The sequence below is a fragment of the Ochotona curzoniae genome, unplaced genomic scaffold (genome assembly GCF_017591425.1).
Source record: "Ochotona curzoniae isolate NIBS_2020 unplaced genomic scaffold, NIBS_Ocur_1.0 contig_3176, whole genome shotgun sequence".
NCBI classification, from domain to species: Eukaryota; Metazoa; Chordata; class Mammalia; order Lagomorpha; family Ochotonidae; genus Ochotona; species Ochotona curzoniae.
The window spans coordinates 531354-548844 of record NW_024465746.1 but is presented as its reverse complement, the minus strand read 5'-3'; the positions used below and the strand labels follow the sequence as shown (position 1 = coordinate 548844).

At 47.6% G+C, this 17491-nt stretch overlaps 1 protein-coding gene and 1 non-coding gene across 4 annotated transcripts in view; one reads left to right on the top strand and one right to left on the bottom strand.

The window, feature by feature from the left end:
* Positions 1-13892, bottom strand: part of PIEZO2 (piezo type mechanosensitive ion channel component 2) — a 410674-nt gene extending 396782 nt beyond the window's left edge. For all 3 annotated transcript variants that reach the window (XM_040979222.1, XM_040979221.1, XM_040979223.1), the window contains exon 1: positions 13829-13892. In XM_040979222.1, coding sequence (XP_040835156.1) covers positions 13829-13892 — 64 coding nt within the window. The remainder of the gene's footprint in view (positions 1-13828) is intronic.
* Positions 4245-4365, top strand: LOC121155842. The gene has a single exon (XR_005883745.1). It is a non-coding gene; the product is annotated as a small nucleolar RNA SNORA32 (small nucleolar RNA).
* Positions 13893-17491: the final 3599 nt, after the last annotated feature.

Below are 17491 nucleotides of genomic sequence, written 5' to 3'. Positions count from 1 at the left end.
TTCTTTACCTTCATCCTTTTCTGCTCTCTCATTTTGAAGGAGAGAAAACATTTTCAGGCAAGCCCCAATCTCTTCTTATATTTCTCTTAAGAAATGAGATGAATCAGGAATAAACAGATGAGAAAGCATGGATGCTATTATTTGACAAACTTCAAATTAATTTTTCTGAAGTATGTCAAAGTCCCATTGGGTAATAGCCAAGAAAAAAACTAGAAAACAGTGACATCAAATGGGATGAAGAGATAGGAATCCATAGGCATTCAGACACAAGCTTCCTTGGGCAAGAATTGCCATTTTAAGAGAGGAAAGGATGGGCCAAGTCCCATCTAAATTCTTCGCTTGCTGGTTATGATTTTGGTTACAGACATTCTGCAAAATGTCTATAGTTTATGGGAGACAAGAAAAAATACTCTAATCATAGATAAAACTTTCAAATGAGTGTAAGGAACAAGTCACCCATGAGCTATGGATACGGTCTGTGACTAAGAAAATGTACTATGTGCATATCCACATGTAGAAGCCATTGTTATAGCGGGGTTCCCATTGCAGAAACACTCCAGGAGGGTTCCTTCAACCAGCTTATGCTTCCTTCCTTAGACGACAAGCACAACACTTTACATGCACATTCCAGGGTGAAAATTAACATGTATATCTGATATTGGGTGTCTTGGAATTAGTAGCTAATCAGCATCGAACCAGCAAGATAACATCTAAAGAATCAAGATGGCAGAATAGAGTAAGGGCACATTGAAATAGACAGAGAAACATTACCGAGTGTGAAACAGAGAGGAACCTGGAGACTAACACACAGAAAAGGAGCAAACACAGTGGTGTGGCGTTGCAGTGACTGATAATCCAGCAGCATTCACCTTACAGCAATCTGAATTGCAATGGCAGCCAAAATGATACCAGCAACTAGGTGGCAATGACGTTCACCAGGAGCTCAGGAGGTGAACCCAGACAAAGAATTGCTCGTCCTACTAGTCTGCTTGATTTGACCAGGAGCAGAGACAGAGCAGTAGATCCCAGACAGGCGGTACAGGAACAGGGTGTATTTCACAGCCCAGAAAGCCCCCTAGAGCTGAATTGGGCGCCATTTTGCATAAGGAGGCAAAGGTAAGGGAAAGGACTGAGCGTGAACTGAGCTAGAATTGAACTCATTTCTAGTCCAGTGAACTGCAACAATGTGGCATCCTACAGGTTCCACCCAAGACAGGTCTGAATAGCCCCAAGACCTAAGGGCTAGCAGTTCAATAACTCTAATACTGACACATCAGGCACCATTTTGTGCAGTGTGGAAAAACCTTAAGAATGCAAGGACAACAGTGAGCTGCACGTACACTGTGCTGGGAATAAACTCACTCAGCTTAGTGCATTGCACTGGACCAACAGGAAAATACTGCTGACTATGGCATCGTATGAGTCAAAATAGGTCTGTGTGGCTCTCAGATCTATCAGCTAACAGGTTCCAGGAATACCAGCACCACCAACAATCCAGCTAAATAGGACTCCTGGTGTCTCCCTAATCCTGGGACCTGCTCCAACCAAAAGTGGGAGAAAAATTGTACAGACAACAGTGCTACCTCAGCACGGTATCACAGGAGGTGGACAGTGGTAAGCCAGGAGCTGGGGCTATAGAGACCATGGTGGAAATCTAGCATAAGAACCCAGACCTGGAACTTGCTGGAAGGAGTGGTACAACTGACTACAAACAAAGAGCCATGTACCAATTGCAATAAGTAACTTCGGACAACCAGAAGTATAATGACTAAGAGCAAAAGACGAGACAAATGCACAATGAATATTACTGAAGACTCTCCTGCAAAGGAGCAAAACCCTTTGCCAACCTCAGAGTTCACTGAGGAAGACATCAAGAAAATGGAGGATACAGAATTCAAAACACTTGTTATAAAGCTTCTGATCAACGAGAAGCACGTAAACGAATATGTCACACAGGCAATGAATCAAACAAAAAATTATATATCAGAAATTAAGAATACAGTAGAGCAAATTAAAAGTACAGTGGAGAGTCTCCAAAATAGAATGAAGGAGGCAAAATAAAGAATCTCAAAATTAGAAGATATTTCCTGTCACCAGGGGGAAACAAACAAAAAGCTGGAAGCAAAGCTGGGTCAAGCTAAAAAAAGTATTCAAGAATTGAAACACACTATTAAAAGGCCAAACCTAAGAGTTATGGGAGTCCCGGAAGTTTCAGAAAGAGAAGCTGGGTTTACAAATGTATTCAATGAAATAATAAGGAAAATTTTCCTAATCTAGAAAAAGAGTTGGGAAACAACATCCAGAAGGGGCACAGAACTCCCAACAGGCCTGACCAAAAGCAATCTTCACCACAAACATGATCATCAAGCTCTCTTCAATTGAACATAAGGAAAAGATCCTGAAATGTGCACGTGAAAAACATCAATGGACATATAAACAAATGCCAGTTAAACTCACAGGAGATCTCTCACAGGAAACTCTACAGGCCAGAAGAGAATGGAGTGACATATTCCAGATTCTAAGAGCAGAGACTTGTTGGCTCAAGATAGTATACCCGGCCAAGTTTTCCTCTGTCTTTAAAAATGAAATAAAGTTTTTCCACAGTAAAGAAAAGTTGAAAGAACATGCCTCTTTCAAACCTGCTCTACAAAGGATACTTAAAGATGTTCTCTTGACAAAGAAGAGGAATAGACCCACCAAAACCAAAGGCAAATGTGAAAAACATCCCAGAAAATTTATAACAGAAGACGAAATCAATTAACAACCCATTGCTAAAATGACAAGACCAAATTACCACCCATTCATATTAACCCTGAATATAAATGGCTTAAACCCATCAGTCAAATGTCATGGATTAGTAGACTGATTTAAAAAACAAAATCCATCTATTTGTTGCCTACAGGAGACACATCTCACCAACAAAGATCAGCAGCAACTGTATCTCATGGATTTTTTTTGTTAGTTTCACCTCTTCAAAACATTTTCTTATTAAATTCTCCAATGACTCATAGATCATACAGAAGCATCATTTGCTTCAAGAAGATTGATTTTGTTCTCATTTCTTCAGTGACACATTAGTCATTCAGTAGCGTATTATTTAACTTCATCATGCTGCAAATTTCAATTTTTCTTCCTGCTGTTGATTTTGTTTTGTGGCCTTTCATTAAAGGTGATGTACAGTAACTGTGTAATGGAGACTATCATATCCAGATGTGAGGATACAATGCAATATGCATCTCTACTTCCAGACTAAAAATGGACTCCCAATGAAACTGTTAACTATATCTTGACAATAGGATGCTGGACTCTCTGCCATTGTCCATACTTGCAATGATGGACGTATGACTGTATATGAAGAACTAAACTATAGTAAGAATATAGGGAACCCAGTAGGTGGAGGTGGGGGGAGGAATTGGGGAGGGGATAAATGAAATCCCATGATCTATGGAACTGTATCATAAAATAATAATAATAAGCTTAAAAATTCTTTTCAACATCCTTGTACAATTCTAAGACAAAACAAAACAAAACAAAACAAAAGGTAACAGCTGAGCTCTGCTCTCTTCCAAACTCTAACTTTGGGAAGATGAATTATCTGAAAATAATTACTCAAAAATGTTTGATACCCACATTAGAAACCCTGCTGCCTGTGTGTCCTTTAAAAATAGCTTCCCTGTGGCTTTACAGTTTGAAAATAGCCCAGAATCATTATGGCTGGGGGGTGGAGGGGGAGCAGATGGCCAGGAGTTGCCAGGCAGAGCAGCCAGAGAACAGACAGGCACGGTGACCCAAGTGGGCACAACAGCAAGCGTCATGACACTGTGCAGCAAAACTTGGGATGCTCTGAAAAGTCTGGCTACCAAGATTTGTCATCCTTTCTGAAAAACACTGCCTCACAGAAGCAAGCCCCATTTTGTGGCCATCCCTGCTGCTCTCAGCTTGTAATCTGATTTACACTTCTCTGTCCTAAGTGCAAAGAGGTGACCACGGGCTGTGGACCAGAGCAGCTGGTCCGGCAGTGAGTGGCAAGCTTGCTGCTAGCTAAGGTTTCGCTTCTTCCCATTCACACTGGTATGGGGCCTTTTAACCAACAAAAACCGTGTGACGTAGGACTGGTCTGTGGAGGCAGACGCTAATACCAGGAGTCTTTGAATTAGACAACTGAAAAGCTCATTTCGGTGCAGAAACGCTCTGAAATGTATGCAAAAAAAAATCAGGGGAAATGCATACGATGAAGAAGTGTGTGGTCATTACCAAGGCTTTTGGACTGTCGTTTCCTTTTTGCTGTGGACTTGACCATAAAAAAATCATCCAATGCACTTTTTCTCTGCTACCTTGCTAGCAAGCAGCCTGCTGCGAACATTTTTTGCATGCATTTTTTCCTAATAGCTGTTTCATTAACAATGAAATTTGACAGTTTGAAATGTTCACTGCCCCAGTTTGCTAGTAACCAAGTGATTGTTGACCATTTCTGAAAAGTAAACTTTATTTAATGTTACTCTTAGAGGGTTGATAAGACAATCATGGATTAAACATCAGTTTTCAAAAGGTTGAAAAATGTGCAACAGAGGGAATTGCAACATGGGGAACTCTTTAAATAAAAAATGTATTCACTTAGAATAATTTTATCTTATTACACAATATTAAAAAAATAAACTTTACACTGGTTTGTGGGGAAAAAAAAGAAAATGTGGATTTCTGGTTTTTTGCAGCAAAATGATTTTTCTTGCAATTCCCCTTTGCATGATCTTTTTTAACTGCTATATTTGTTTTTAGTTTGAATTGGATCAGGAAAAAGGAGGAGGCTGTTGAGAGGGCAGAATGAAGGGGGAAGCATTGGGGTTCAGAAGCTGACACTCCCAGTGAGAGGTGGAGCCCCAGGGGCAGCACCACGCGCCAGCATGGCACTCCCGTGCTTGTACCTACAGCCTTGCTGCAGCCCCTTCTTCCCTTTAACGCATTGTAGAATTGTCTAGCTAAGATCGCCTAAGGTCTACGATAGCACCGCAACATCACACTGATTCAATCAGGATTTCGCTCAAAATATCAGTTCCCGATCGATCAAACGCTGTTTATCCAGTTTTACACGCCTGCAAGACCACTTAGCTCCGAGTAACCATTACAAGGTGGTTTGATTTTTCATGCTGGATCACAAACTCTAGGTGGTAAAATAAAAATCTTAATTTCCCCAAAGAAGCACAGCCCATTCCAAACCCAATATGAGCCCCATTTGTTGGTCTAGTTACCGCTAGGGACCGCGTAGGGTCTGTGTCACCCTGTAGAAACACGTGAGGGACAGTGAACACGACAGGAGGACTGCAAGGCCTCGGTGAGAAAGCTCCTCCTTCAGACAGCAACATGACAAGCAACTCCTTGCTCGGAGGGCAAATCCAAGTGGAACGTGAGTGGAGGATAACCAATGGCCCATTACAACTTGGAGGGAAATGTCGTGGTGTGCTGGCTTAGGAGCAGAGAGCAGGGAGATGTATTCATCTAGAGGAACTGCACAGCAGAGGTTAGCATCCTGGGAAGTGAAGATACAGTGCTGGATGCAGCTCTGTTCCCGAGTGAAAGACTCCAGAAGAAACTGCCAGATGTATCTTGACATCTGGATGCTGGAATTTCTGCCACTTCTGTCTTCGCCTGCAATGTCAGGATACACTCAAATGGCTGAATGATGGACTCGGGACTGTTTTTGAAGGACTGTGTTATTGTAATAATATATCGGTGGGGGGTTGGAGGGGCAGTAAGGAGGGAAGAGGGAAAAATCCCTGAGCCTATGAAACTCCTAAAACATAAAAGATAAAGGGTAAAAAAATACATTGACTGAAAAAAAGCAGAAATCTATAATTATAGCACATTATATCTTGAAAATGCTTAAAGCATGAAAAGTTTCTTAATTTTGAAACACCTCATCTATAGAGGATTTTTCTGGGTGGTAGAGAGTGTCTGAAACTAGTGAAAGCCACATGCCCATTTTTAATAGGGTGCAAACTTGTTCAGATTGCCCATTAGACTGGGGTTCTGCCTGGATTCCCCCCAAGGCGTCCATGTCCCTGAAGCAATACCAAGTTCAAATGCGTCCAGGGGCCCAGTGCAGTCTGAGCAGAAAGAGGGGGAAAGTGGTAGACGCAAGGGAGACTTACTTCTGCTCATCTCTAAGAAGCCATTTCCACAATGCTTTGGCTCAAAACGTACCATCTTGGTAAGGGTCTTTGTCCCTTCTCTTTTCCTGCACCTGAGACCAAAACTACTCACCTAGAGGAACTAACCACAAGAGAAAACAGATCGATGTGTGTGGTTCCAGGAAAGCTGAAAACATCTTTAAAAATAATATGCATTTCAAGGATGATTCTCCAGGCAGTTGTTGCCATGGTCAAATGGGTTTTGCAAAGTAAGTAAAAGGTGTTAAATTGTCATACTGAGAAAAGTTCACATCTTGAAAGTCATAGTTAAATTAGACTGTCACAAATTTTATATCCAAAGACAAAAAAAAAAAGCAATAACTATGTTAGAGGAAAGTTAGACCTGATTTTTTTCTCAGACTTTTAAGAGGTTTAGGAGAAAAATCATAGGCAATAAATACTTTACTGGCAAACATTTCTCCAATGCACACTTTGCTAGATAGCTGACATACAATGGTGAGACCCAATTTTGCAGTTAGAAAATTCTGCAATTCCAAAAGCATATGATTAACTGGAGACTCTGTGTTAGGCAAGTTAAATTTAGTGTCAGGAGGATCAGCAAGGATACCACGAATCTCCTGCCCCTGCAGACACCAGGAAAGGAGAGAGAAATCATTTTGCCAAATACAAGTCGTCTTGAGTCTCAACAAAGCACCAGCAGAGTACAGAAGGATTCACTCTCCCTGGGAAGACACGGGGAACAGCAAGGCATGGCTCAGAGCTTCTGATGGACGAAGCCACAAGAACAAGACCATCCTCAACTACCAACAGGTTGTAGGTCAAGCAGGACTCTCGATTATCTGCCACGGAAACTGTGCATGATGGTGAAGTATTAATAATTTCACCGAGGCTCTGGTATACAGCAGATATATGCACACTGCGGGTAACTGAAACATGGTTATCAGGCCCATCAGTTAAAGGCACTCAGCAACATGAGACTCTAGAGCTGTATTTAAACAATCCAGCTGTAGAAGATGCAGCATGACCTAGTGGATGACAAAAACCAGATCACACACATGTCAATGAAGGAGGAAGAGAAAGAATGTTTGCATTGTTCCCTGCATGGAGAACTAGACCTAGGAAAGAGGAGCTATGTTCCTGCAGGAAGTCCCCAAACACCCTACAGTATTGTGAGCCCTCAGCCAGCAATCAGAATTAACCTGCATCTGCCACTGGACAGCTCCCTCTTTTATAGATCTAAAATGGCAGTCCTACTGCCCTTCAACAACTTGGCAACATGGTCCCTCGGACCTGGGATCCAAAACTCCCCACTGCATGCAAAGATCCCCAGTGCAGCACCAGCAGCCCTCACGGTGACTTCTGACCCACAGCACACTTTATGGGTTGGGGCTCCTCTCACACATTGACAGCTGTGCTGTAAGCTGTGTCCTCTCACCCCCAGAGACAAGGAGTGCCAACTTCTCTGATAAATGCACTCCAGCCGCCCAGCGTCTGCTCAGGGTAGGTCACCTGCTAGCCGCTGTGTCAGCCAATCAGATCAGCCAACCAGTGACAGCCCTCTGTGTGTGACTCCTGGAGACACAGAGCTGACTCCAGACACTACTTCATTGGCCTCTGTCAGCCAGCTCACCTGCTCCAGCTGCATGCTCCTCTCACGGCTATTCTACATCCTTAACAACCATTGGGAGAAGTCTTGCAGTTGTTTTGGTGACACTTGGTGCTTTACGTAAGTAACCATGGGAATTTGAGTCTCGCTACCGGCAGGGTAGTACGGTTGGTTCTAAGAAAAAGTACATTATCTACCACAAAAAAAAAAAAAAAAGGGATGGCATTTCCCAGATCTCCATGCATTTGGGAAGTTGACTAGTACAGTTAAGTTCGGGCCAACGGGTTGTGAACAGGAGTCGAGTCCTGCACCCTACGGGTAGCAAGCCACGCCCTTCTAGACATCTGGTGATACTGCACAGATCTATGCAAGTTCTGGCAAACTAACTATACAGCTAGACCAAACTCGTCCTTTCTTAATAAAATTATCGAAAATTGGCACATCCACGTGAGAGTTCTTCTAAAATGTCATAAAAATTTATTCTTTTTTAAAAAACTCTACACAATTTTTTTTTTGCACCCAAACAAACATGTTTTAATTCAATCCTCCCCAAATTCTTTGTAATATGCAGGTATGTCCACGCTTAATATCCCAGATAATGCAGAACCATGCCAGGCAGTACAGCACAAAAAGAAAATTCAAGAATCTGAGATGTGGGATGCACTGCAGCGCAGTGGGTTAAGTGGGAGCTTGAGACACCCACATTTTACATCGGAGCACTTAGTACGAGTCCCCCATCTGCTTCTGATCTGGTTTCCTGACGATGCGTACTGGCAGGCAGCAGATGCAACCTCCAGTGCCTGGCCCTCGCTACCTACATGGGAGACTCACGCAGCTGTGGTCTCCTACCTTCCACTTGTTCCAGCCTGGGTAGCAGCAGGCACCGGGAAAGCAAATCACAAGATGGAACTCTCTCTCTCTCTCTCTCTCTCTCTCTCTCTCCTTTTTGAGTATAGAAAATAAAGGCTTGTCAAAAATAGAAACTAATAATCGAATCGCAAAATGTGACCATCCATATGAAACAAGGGAAGCCAAAAATATTATGTGTGTACATGTATACACATATATTTATGAGAAACAGGAAAACATTATTAAGTGGGTAGCTATCAAGGAATAGATCTTTTTAAAAAAAAATTCAAAGGGCTCAGTGCGGTAGCCTAGCAGCTAAAGTCCTTGCCTTGCATGTGCCAGGATCCCATATGGGCGCAGGTTCATAGCCCAGCAGACCCGCTTCCCATCCTCATCCCTGCTTGTGGCCTGGGGAAGCAGTCGAGGACAACCCAGAGCCTTGGGACCCTGCAACCACATGGGAGACCTGGAGGAGGCACCTGGCTCTTGACTTCGGATCAGCTCAGCTCCGGCTGAGGTTGGCCACTTGGGGTGAACCAGCAGACAGAAGATCTTCTCTGTTTCTCCTCCTCTCTGTATATCTGACTTTCCCATTAAAAATAAATCTTAAAAAATAAATACATAAAATGTAAAATTGTTAGACAATTTAAAATTAATTTAGCAAAGGTTGTATTCTCATAAGGTGATTACCATATAGCTCAAAAAGTATGAAGTTGTTAAAAACTGCATGCTCAATGAGTTATGCAAGGGTGGCTAGGCATCCTTCAAGTCCTTATCTTGTTGAGCTTGCCATAATCTCCTAGACAGATCAGGCAGGTCAAGTGCAAGGCCGCAAGCCTGTGACAGACTTCCATGCTGCAGACAAATATTTTATAACTGTTTTCCAATACAACTTCGTAGTTAGTCTCAGTTGAAAATTTATTTTGTCTGCCTGATTCTATGTCTTTAAAACTACACTTTAAACCTTTCAGAATCTTATGTGCATTTTATACCTGCTATCATCATATATTCAATCAATTGCTTTTAATTATGCAGGTGCGCTTACACAGTTCTGGGTTCTCCTAAATACTTACACAAAAACATACACAGTTTTTAGCCAAATAACTTTATTTACAATTAACCATGAGTACCACAAGAACCTGAAAGAAAACACTGTTAAAATGCTAAATCAAATCCTACTAAGTAGTGAAATTATTCAAATGAAGTAACAAACTTATAGTGTAATATCTAGAAAGTAAAACTAAACATCACCCACATAGTTCGACGGACAACATATAGTGTAAATCAAAATGAGGTTTCAGGGATCTAGAACATGAGGTGACATGGATGAAAAGAGGAAAGATGACGTGGCCTAGAGGCTGAAGTCCTCGCCTTGCACGCCCCGGAATCCCATATGGGCACCAGTTCTAATCCTGGCAGCTCCGCTTCCCATCCAGCTCCCTGCTTGTGGCCTGGGAAAGCAGTTAAGGACAGCCTAAAGCCTTGGGACCCTGCACCCACGTGGGAGACCCGGAAGAGGCTCCTGGCTTCTGGCTTCAGATTGGCACAGCTCCGGCCACTGCAGCCACTTGGGGTGTGAACCAGCAGATGGAAGATCTTCCTCTCTGTCTCTCCTCCTCTCTGTATATCTGACTTTCCTATTAAAAATAAAAATAAATCTTTAAAAAAAAGATAATATATGCTGACTTGCACACAATTTGACTGCAGACACTTCTCTAAGACCCTCCTGCCCTCAGTCTCTTCATGGCCCTGATGCTCACTGCTCATCTGTTCGTTTCACTAAGACATCTCTCAAGCAGCCCTACCCTCAGGTCCATGGGCTGCAACACCTGCCAGGAATCAGGCCAGGTGTGTCATGCACATTACCTCCCAACCAGCCAGGGAAGAAGTATTCAGATGGCCAGTTTACACGGAAAAAGAAGAGGGAAAAAAAGCCAAAATAATTCTGATCCCAGACAAAGAGCAAAGGTTTACTGTGAATGGGGGTTCTCAATTCCAAGTGGTTGGGCTACTGTGCTTAACTTAATGTCTTCAATGTCTGCACCCCATAGGAGGAGCTGCTGGAGTCCCACATGCTCCACCTGTAAGCCAGCTCCCTGCCAATGCGCTGGGAGGGCAGTGGAGGCCAGCCTAAGTGTTGGGTTCCCTGCCACTATGGGGCACAGCTGACCCTCCTGGCTTCCGTCTGGCACAAGCCTGGCCGCAGCAGGCAGTGTAGAGTGTGAATCGGCAGGTGGGAGAGCTCACTCCCTCCTTTGATCCCCTTCACATGTACAAACAAATCTTGCTAAAAATGTCCCGTGCCTGTTGAGTAGACATCAATGGCTAATATGTCTTCTCACTTTGCGTAATTTTATTTTGCTTTTGCAACTCTAGAATCCTAATGTAAGAAGCCTCATTTCCCTTTTCACTTCCCATTCAATCTCTTTCACGGAGGGAAGAAAAAGGGCCTTCAGGATCAAATTATGCCAAATGAAAGTCAACTTGTCACATCTCTAATTAGGTGTGAAGGCTGGGATATCCCTGTCAGGAGAAAGTCAACATCAGTGTTAGCAAAATGGATTTAGAAGAAAACAGAAGCTTCCACAGAGGTCTAACTTTGAAGGTTGGCTCGCCCAGATGTAAAAATAGACGGCTGAAATGTAAAACCAGTCTAGCGGCAAGCACACCATGGCACTCTCCGTGCCCAGGGCATTAGGGAAATCTGAATAGTTAGCAGCTTCTTGGGAGCAGGCAGACCTGAAAACCTCCTGATAACCCCCAACCCACTTAGCAGCAAGGAGCCTGCAGCGAGGGGTCCCTGCGGGAGAGAAGGGGCAACGGGTTGTAAGCTGAGCTGGGGGCACCGTCACCCCCACACTCAGGCTCAACTGCTACACTCACAGACATTCACACTCTTCCACACGCTCATTCACACGCAAGCACGCACACATACACTCGTCTACATAAACGGTCATACTTACCCACTCTCAGGCATGCACGCACACAACAGATTTACATACGCATATATACACACAATACCACTTGCTTATACTCGTAGTCATATTTCATATACACGCATAACACACTGGGGACACACACACACACACACAGTATGGCCAGCCTCCCTGAGCCCAGAGAACTGTACAAGTCCAGATGGAGTGGATCCGGGAAGAAAACCTCCCAAACGCCCTGGATCTCGCGCATGGCTGGGAAGCAGCAGTGTGGGGCATCGCAGACAGGAGGCACTATTCCAGCTTCTCCCACTTAGACACTGCATCTTTTATCTGCAGCCCACCCTCTGCTGCAGGCGGTGAGCCTTAGACGAGGGTCATGGTGAAGGGCAGAAGAGGTTGGTCCAGCCAAGTCAGAAGCCCAGATTACAGACCAGGGTGTCTACTCCATGCTGAACTGCCTAGAAACTTCAGAAATGTCACAGGGACTCTGCCTGAGTCAGCCCACAGGGCTTGGGGAAGGAACAGAGGAGATTGGCCCCAGCAGCCAAGGGATGACTCCCAGGACAGGGGAGTGGTGTCCTTGCAGGGGCCCAAGCTTGGGGTGTGATGGGGGTCTGCAGTGAGCCAGTCCCTGCTCTCATCTCACTGAGCTGAGCATAAAAGTCCCAGCACCCACTCTCCAGCTTTGGTCAGTGCATAAATGAGGGGGGTGGGGTGGGCAGGAAGTGGGAAAGCAGGACCAGAGGGAGAAAGGGGAAGGGAAGAAAGGGTTAAAGGGACCTGGCGGGGAGGAGGGAGGTTCCCATGTGAGAGCGGATCTGCAGACAGGCCTCCTCCTTCCTTGGCATGGATGACCACAGAGCAGCCAGTACACTGCAAAGCCCTGCCTTAAGCCGGGCTGCCTTCATTCCTGTATACAGATGCTGAGCTGCTGCGGACAAAGACCCAACCACTGGCAGCGACACCACCTGTGCGCAGCGCCCCTGAAGAGCCCTTCCCCATGTCCACACCCACCAGCTTGCTGTGCTCTCCTGCAAAAAAACGTTCCTGCCTGGAAACTCACAGGTGGTCAAGGTCAGCGAGCAGGCGCGGCCCCTCCTGCTGCTGCTCAGGGACACCCAGGTCACACAACTCCAGTTGCCCCCCCCCCGCCCCGCCCAGAGAGACGTTCTGTCCATGGGCTCAAGGTGCTACACATCCACAGCCTCCCCAAGTTGGGTATCCACCGCCAGGAGCTCGCCTCTTTCCTTATCTGCAGATAGAACACGGGCACAGGTGTGTCCCAGTGTCTTCAACCTCTGGCAAAACTCCGGATGGGAGTCCGAGAAGGTCTCACAGGCTGGGAAGACAATATCACGTCTTGGCAGAAATGCTCCATTTGCTAGGCCTGGTGCGGCAGAGGCGAAGGCAGACGCCGAGCAGTGTGGTTTATGGAGCGGGATTCAAGGAGCCTTGCACTGTGTATTTACGGGGGAACTTGGCAGTCCTCCCACTCCAGGAAGGCTGTGCCTGCTATCTGAAAAGCTGACCCTCAGGGCTTTTGAAGTCGTCAGCCTGTAGGGTAGAAACAGCGGGATGCTTGTCTGGGCGTCTACGGGGTTCCTCTGTGACCCTCCCTTGACCCTGGCAAGTCCCAGGGAGTTGGAGCCCTGCTTTCTAACCCTTTAAAATCCGGAAGGATCAGCGTGGGGAGGGCAGGGCCAGGTCTGCAGCCTGAGCATTGAGTTCTGTGCAGTCTTGGCTTTTGGAGAAGTAAAAGGTTAAAAAAGGGAGGAACTGCATCCCCGTACCTTGTGGCCATCCCTCTGGCAAGAATGGCTGGGGCCCTTGGCTTGTTCCTTCTCAGTGGCTGGGATGTGGGATTGAGCCAGGTGCTTTTGGATGCACGCTGCACCAGGAGACCCTAGAGCCTGGGGAAGGAGGCTCCACTTTGATCCCGTGCGCACCTTGGTGCACAAGACAGTACTTCACAGAAAAAGAAAAAGACAAAGACCCACGTGTGACGATATATATGCAACCCAGCCCTCTCCTACACAAGAGCCCATTCCAGTCACCAGGCTCCATAGCGGGACGGCTGAGAGACCCCAATAATGTGACCCAGGGCAGGAAGTGAGAACACCACGTTGTGGCCCCGGGGCCATGCATGTCAGATGTCTCTGGCACCAGAACCATAGTATCGGTTTCCAGAAATTAATCTCAGAGTGTAAAGGCCTTAACTTGGGTAGAAGCCCCACCTAAGCGACCCCCTGGCCTCCCCAAGTGACCTGGGTGGGTGAGCGAGTGAGACTCACCTACTGCCAGGCAGATTGGCAGCAGCAGCCTGAAGACGAGCCCGCACACCACCTCCGAGGCCATCCCGTTGGTCCGGCGAGTCCGAGCAGAGGCGTGAGGCTCGAGGCTCCCTAGGGCCGAAAGGTCAAGTCCATGCCCGCCTAAGGTCTCCTGTGGCCAGTGGTTATCAGCCTCCCGGGCATGGTCTGGGTGCGTTCCGCCGCACTCTCCGCCCCGAGGGCGCACGCTTGAGTCTCCAGGCAGCCCCTCACAGGGCTCTCGGCAGCCACCTAGGCAGGCTCCCAACCCTGTGCGGGCAGACGGTGTTTGTGCAGAATCCCGAATTCGGCCGGGGCTGGGGCAGTGCAAGGAGAGGCTCTAAGAGGGTCCTGGGCGCCGCCGGGCGCGCGGGGTGCGGATGGTGCGCTGCAATCTCACCCGGCTCCGGGGGTGTCGTTCAGTGGAACCCGGGGAGTCCTCGATGCGGAACCTTCTCCGAGGCCAAAGTGTCTGACGGTCGCCCGGCCTCGGCCCCTCTGCCCACGCAGGCTGCCACTCACAGCCCTCGGCCTGGACTCCCACAACTCTTCCTGTGTCTTCGCCTCGGACCCGGAGCAGCTTGCGGTGGCTCCTGGAGCCGCGGTGCAGTTCAACCCTTGCGCCCCCAAGCTTCGGGTCGCAGACACCCGCGTACCGGCGGCCAGGCGCGCAGAACTCACCTCAGCACGGTGGGGCTCGCGTTATGCTCGGTCTCCTCATAGGATCCTGGCGAGAGTGGGCAAGGAATCGAGACGAAAGCACCTAAAGAATGGCTTGGACTCCAACTTTGTCTTTTACTGCCAACTGCACCCGCCCCCCAACAAAAAGTACAGAAAACCCAGCGCCGTCGGCGGATCCCTGCGCCCCCCACTCCCGCCGCGCCGCAGCCTCGCCCTAGCGGCGCAGCCGGGGCTCCCCGGCGGGCGCGCACTTCTCCACCTTCAATGAAACTTTCAAAGCCCTCCCTCGCCGACGGGCGTGTCCTGCGGCCAATCGGACCGCCGCACCGAGGAGGCGCACTCGGATCCCGCCCCTGCGCTGCTCGGGAAGCCCGAGCATTGCCTAGGACCGAGGGCGAGCCCCCATGGGCGCCCAGCACAGCCAGGCAGGGTCTGGCCCTGCCAGCCTGCCAACCAGCCAGCCAGGTGGGTTGGGCGCGTTCTCTCGTTCATGCCAGCTCTGGCGCCGCCCGCTCATACTGACCCAAGGCTGTGGGTGAGCCCCTGTTGTAGTGGTTTCTTCCTGGCGTCCCCAGCAAGCCCTGTGGCCCCGAGCGCCGGCGTCCCTCCCCTCTGGTCCCCAGACTCAGGAAATCGTTTAAGCGCCCAGGGGAAAAAAAAATGCAGAGGCCCAGATAACGGAGGGAGTACCTAAGGGCTTGAATAACTTTATGGACTTTTGCCTGGTCCAAAGCAGCCCTGAGGAGGACCTGAGAACCGGAATTCATCTGGACCACTGACTCCGGCCATCCCCGATTGCAGGAGAAGTTTGCTCAGAACGACTGGGCTGGGGGGGATTACAGCTCATCATAGAATGATGCAGGGGAGGGAGAGATTGGGATGTGCATCTGTTTGCACATCTTGGGGAACACCTGTTTTCATCTCGAGTTTGTTTCTTGCTGGTCCTGTTCTAGAGAGAAAGGTTGACATTGAGAATATGGGCCTTACTGTCCAAGAACCTCGCTCTTGCTTGTATTTGTCAGACAGGATGTAGAAAAATCTTGTGTGGCTGGGAGACTTGGGTGTGCCTCCATCTCTGGTTTGCCTGGTATCCTGCTTGGGGGTGGGGGGTTGGCAGGTGGTGGATGGTCAGGGATGGTCACTACCCTTGGAGAGCTTCTAGAACATCTAACCCTCGGTTCATTCCTGGGTCCGCAGCGTGGCAGGAAGCGTGCATAGAACTTAAATCATTAGCTAGCCAACGCCTGCTCTGCGGAAAGTTTTGTCTCTAAAAGAAACCTGGAATAAATACGCCACTAATTTTGATGCCTACACTTGCACACACACTTGTGAAGCTCCAAAGGGGTCAGGCACTCTGAATTCTTACATAATAATATGTTCCCACCTGTTTCCTCTGATTTTCCCATTGTATTCTAAACATGCTGCCCACAGAAACCATGGTCTAGACTTCTTCAGAATCCTGGTTGGGATCCCTGAGCAATAAGGTAGGAAAGTTCCAGTGGCTTAGCAGAAGTAGATGTTGGCTTTCACAGCCAGGGCAAGCATCAGTTGGGCTGTTTACTTCTCAGTGGAGGCTTCAGCGCCTAGACCAAAGCTTTGAGACTTCCAACGGAGACACACTCAAGGACCATTTCAGCATCAAATGCAGGGCTTGTGGTCCTGCTGACAGGTTGCAGGCACCTGGAGAGCTTTGTGCAAAGACTGCTTCTGCACACTGCAGACTTGTGGGTTTGATTGGTCTGGGTTGGGGCTCCCACACCTGTCCCACTTTTAAAGCTCTCAGGTGACGCTCAGGTATGCTGAGTGGAAACCCACAGTTCTTTTACAAGTCAGAGGCCTAAAAACACACCATTGGCTCTTAAACCCAGCACGGACAGATCAGAGCCACCTTTCTGGAGCTGTATTTTTATCCTGGAATGGACTCTATTACACATAGTACAGCCAGTGGTATTGTTTTTGCAACCACTGTTTTACCCTAATTGTTTTGCAGTCTGAGGAGCAGGAGCTGGGCTCTGGACAGACTTGTTTGTAAGGGCTTGTCAGCCCGTGCAGCTACTGATCCCAGCGCTTTAAGAACCTGCCTTGCACTGTAAGCTTTATCCTCAATATCTTACCAAAAAAAAAAAAAAAAAAGTTAGAGAATGCTTTGAGGATAAAAGCACCTACATTAAATACTCCTCAGGACTGGTGACCTGCATCACACAGGAGCTCTACTGGCTCTCTGAGTCATCCTGGAGATGCTCAGACACCTGGTAGCCTCGTCTGAGTTAAATGAAGTAGCAAAATCCACGTGCCGTGGCATGCTGCAGACAGGGGCACCTGAAGGGTGCAGAGTGGCCACTCTGTGACCGCTGCCTGCTGGCCTCACTGTTACTGTTGATGCGAACAGGCCAGCTCCCACAATGTGTGGGCGCAGGAGTTAGAAGGCGAGTTGACGTGGACGCAGAAACATTGCAGTCCTGCATCGGGGTCACATGCCTATGAAGCTGCTGTCTTGAGACACAGCCTCCTGCACGTTTCAGAACTAGACGCTGTGGAGTGCTCCTGGGCAGCTGAGGTTTTAGCCCACACGGGTCATGTTGCGCCTCCTGTGGTGTTCAACCCTCTTATAAACTGAGCTTACTGCAGCATCTCTTGATGAAATAATTCACAGATGCCGTCTTTGTCCCAGTGCTATCTTCCCTGCTGTATGTGACAGGCGAACACAGGGGTTACACCCACGTTCCGTGCAATGCCACATGGAGCCCTATGCTTGCTGTGCCCAGATCGGGCGTGCTGTGCTGGCTCCCTTTGAAAGATTTCAAGGCTGGGGATCATCTCAAATAGTGAGTTAGGAAACAGCATATCCCAAAGGGTAGATAAAGATTGTCAACTTGGCATTTTCTTCCTCCAGTGAAATCTGCCAGAACCCGTTGGCGCCATCCAGCCGGTGGAGGACGAGACACTCCTGGCCAACCCGAGGAA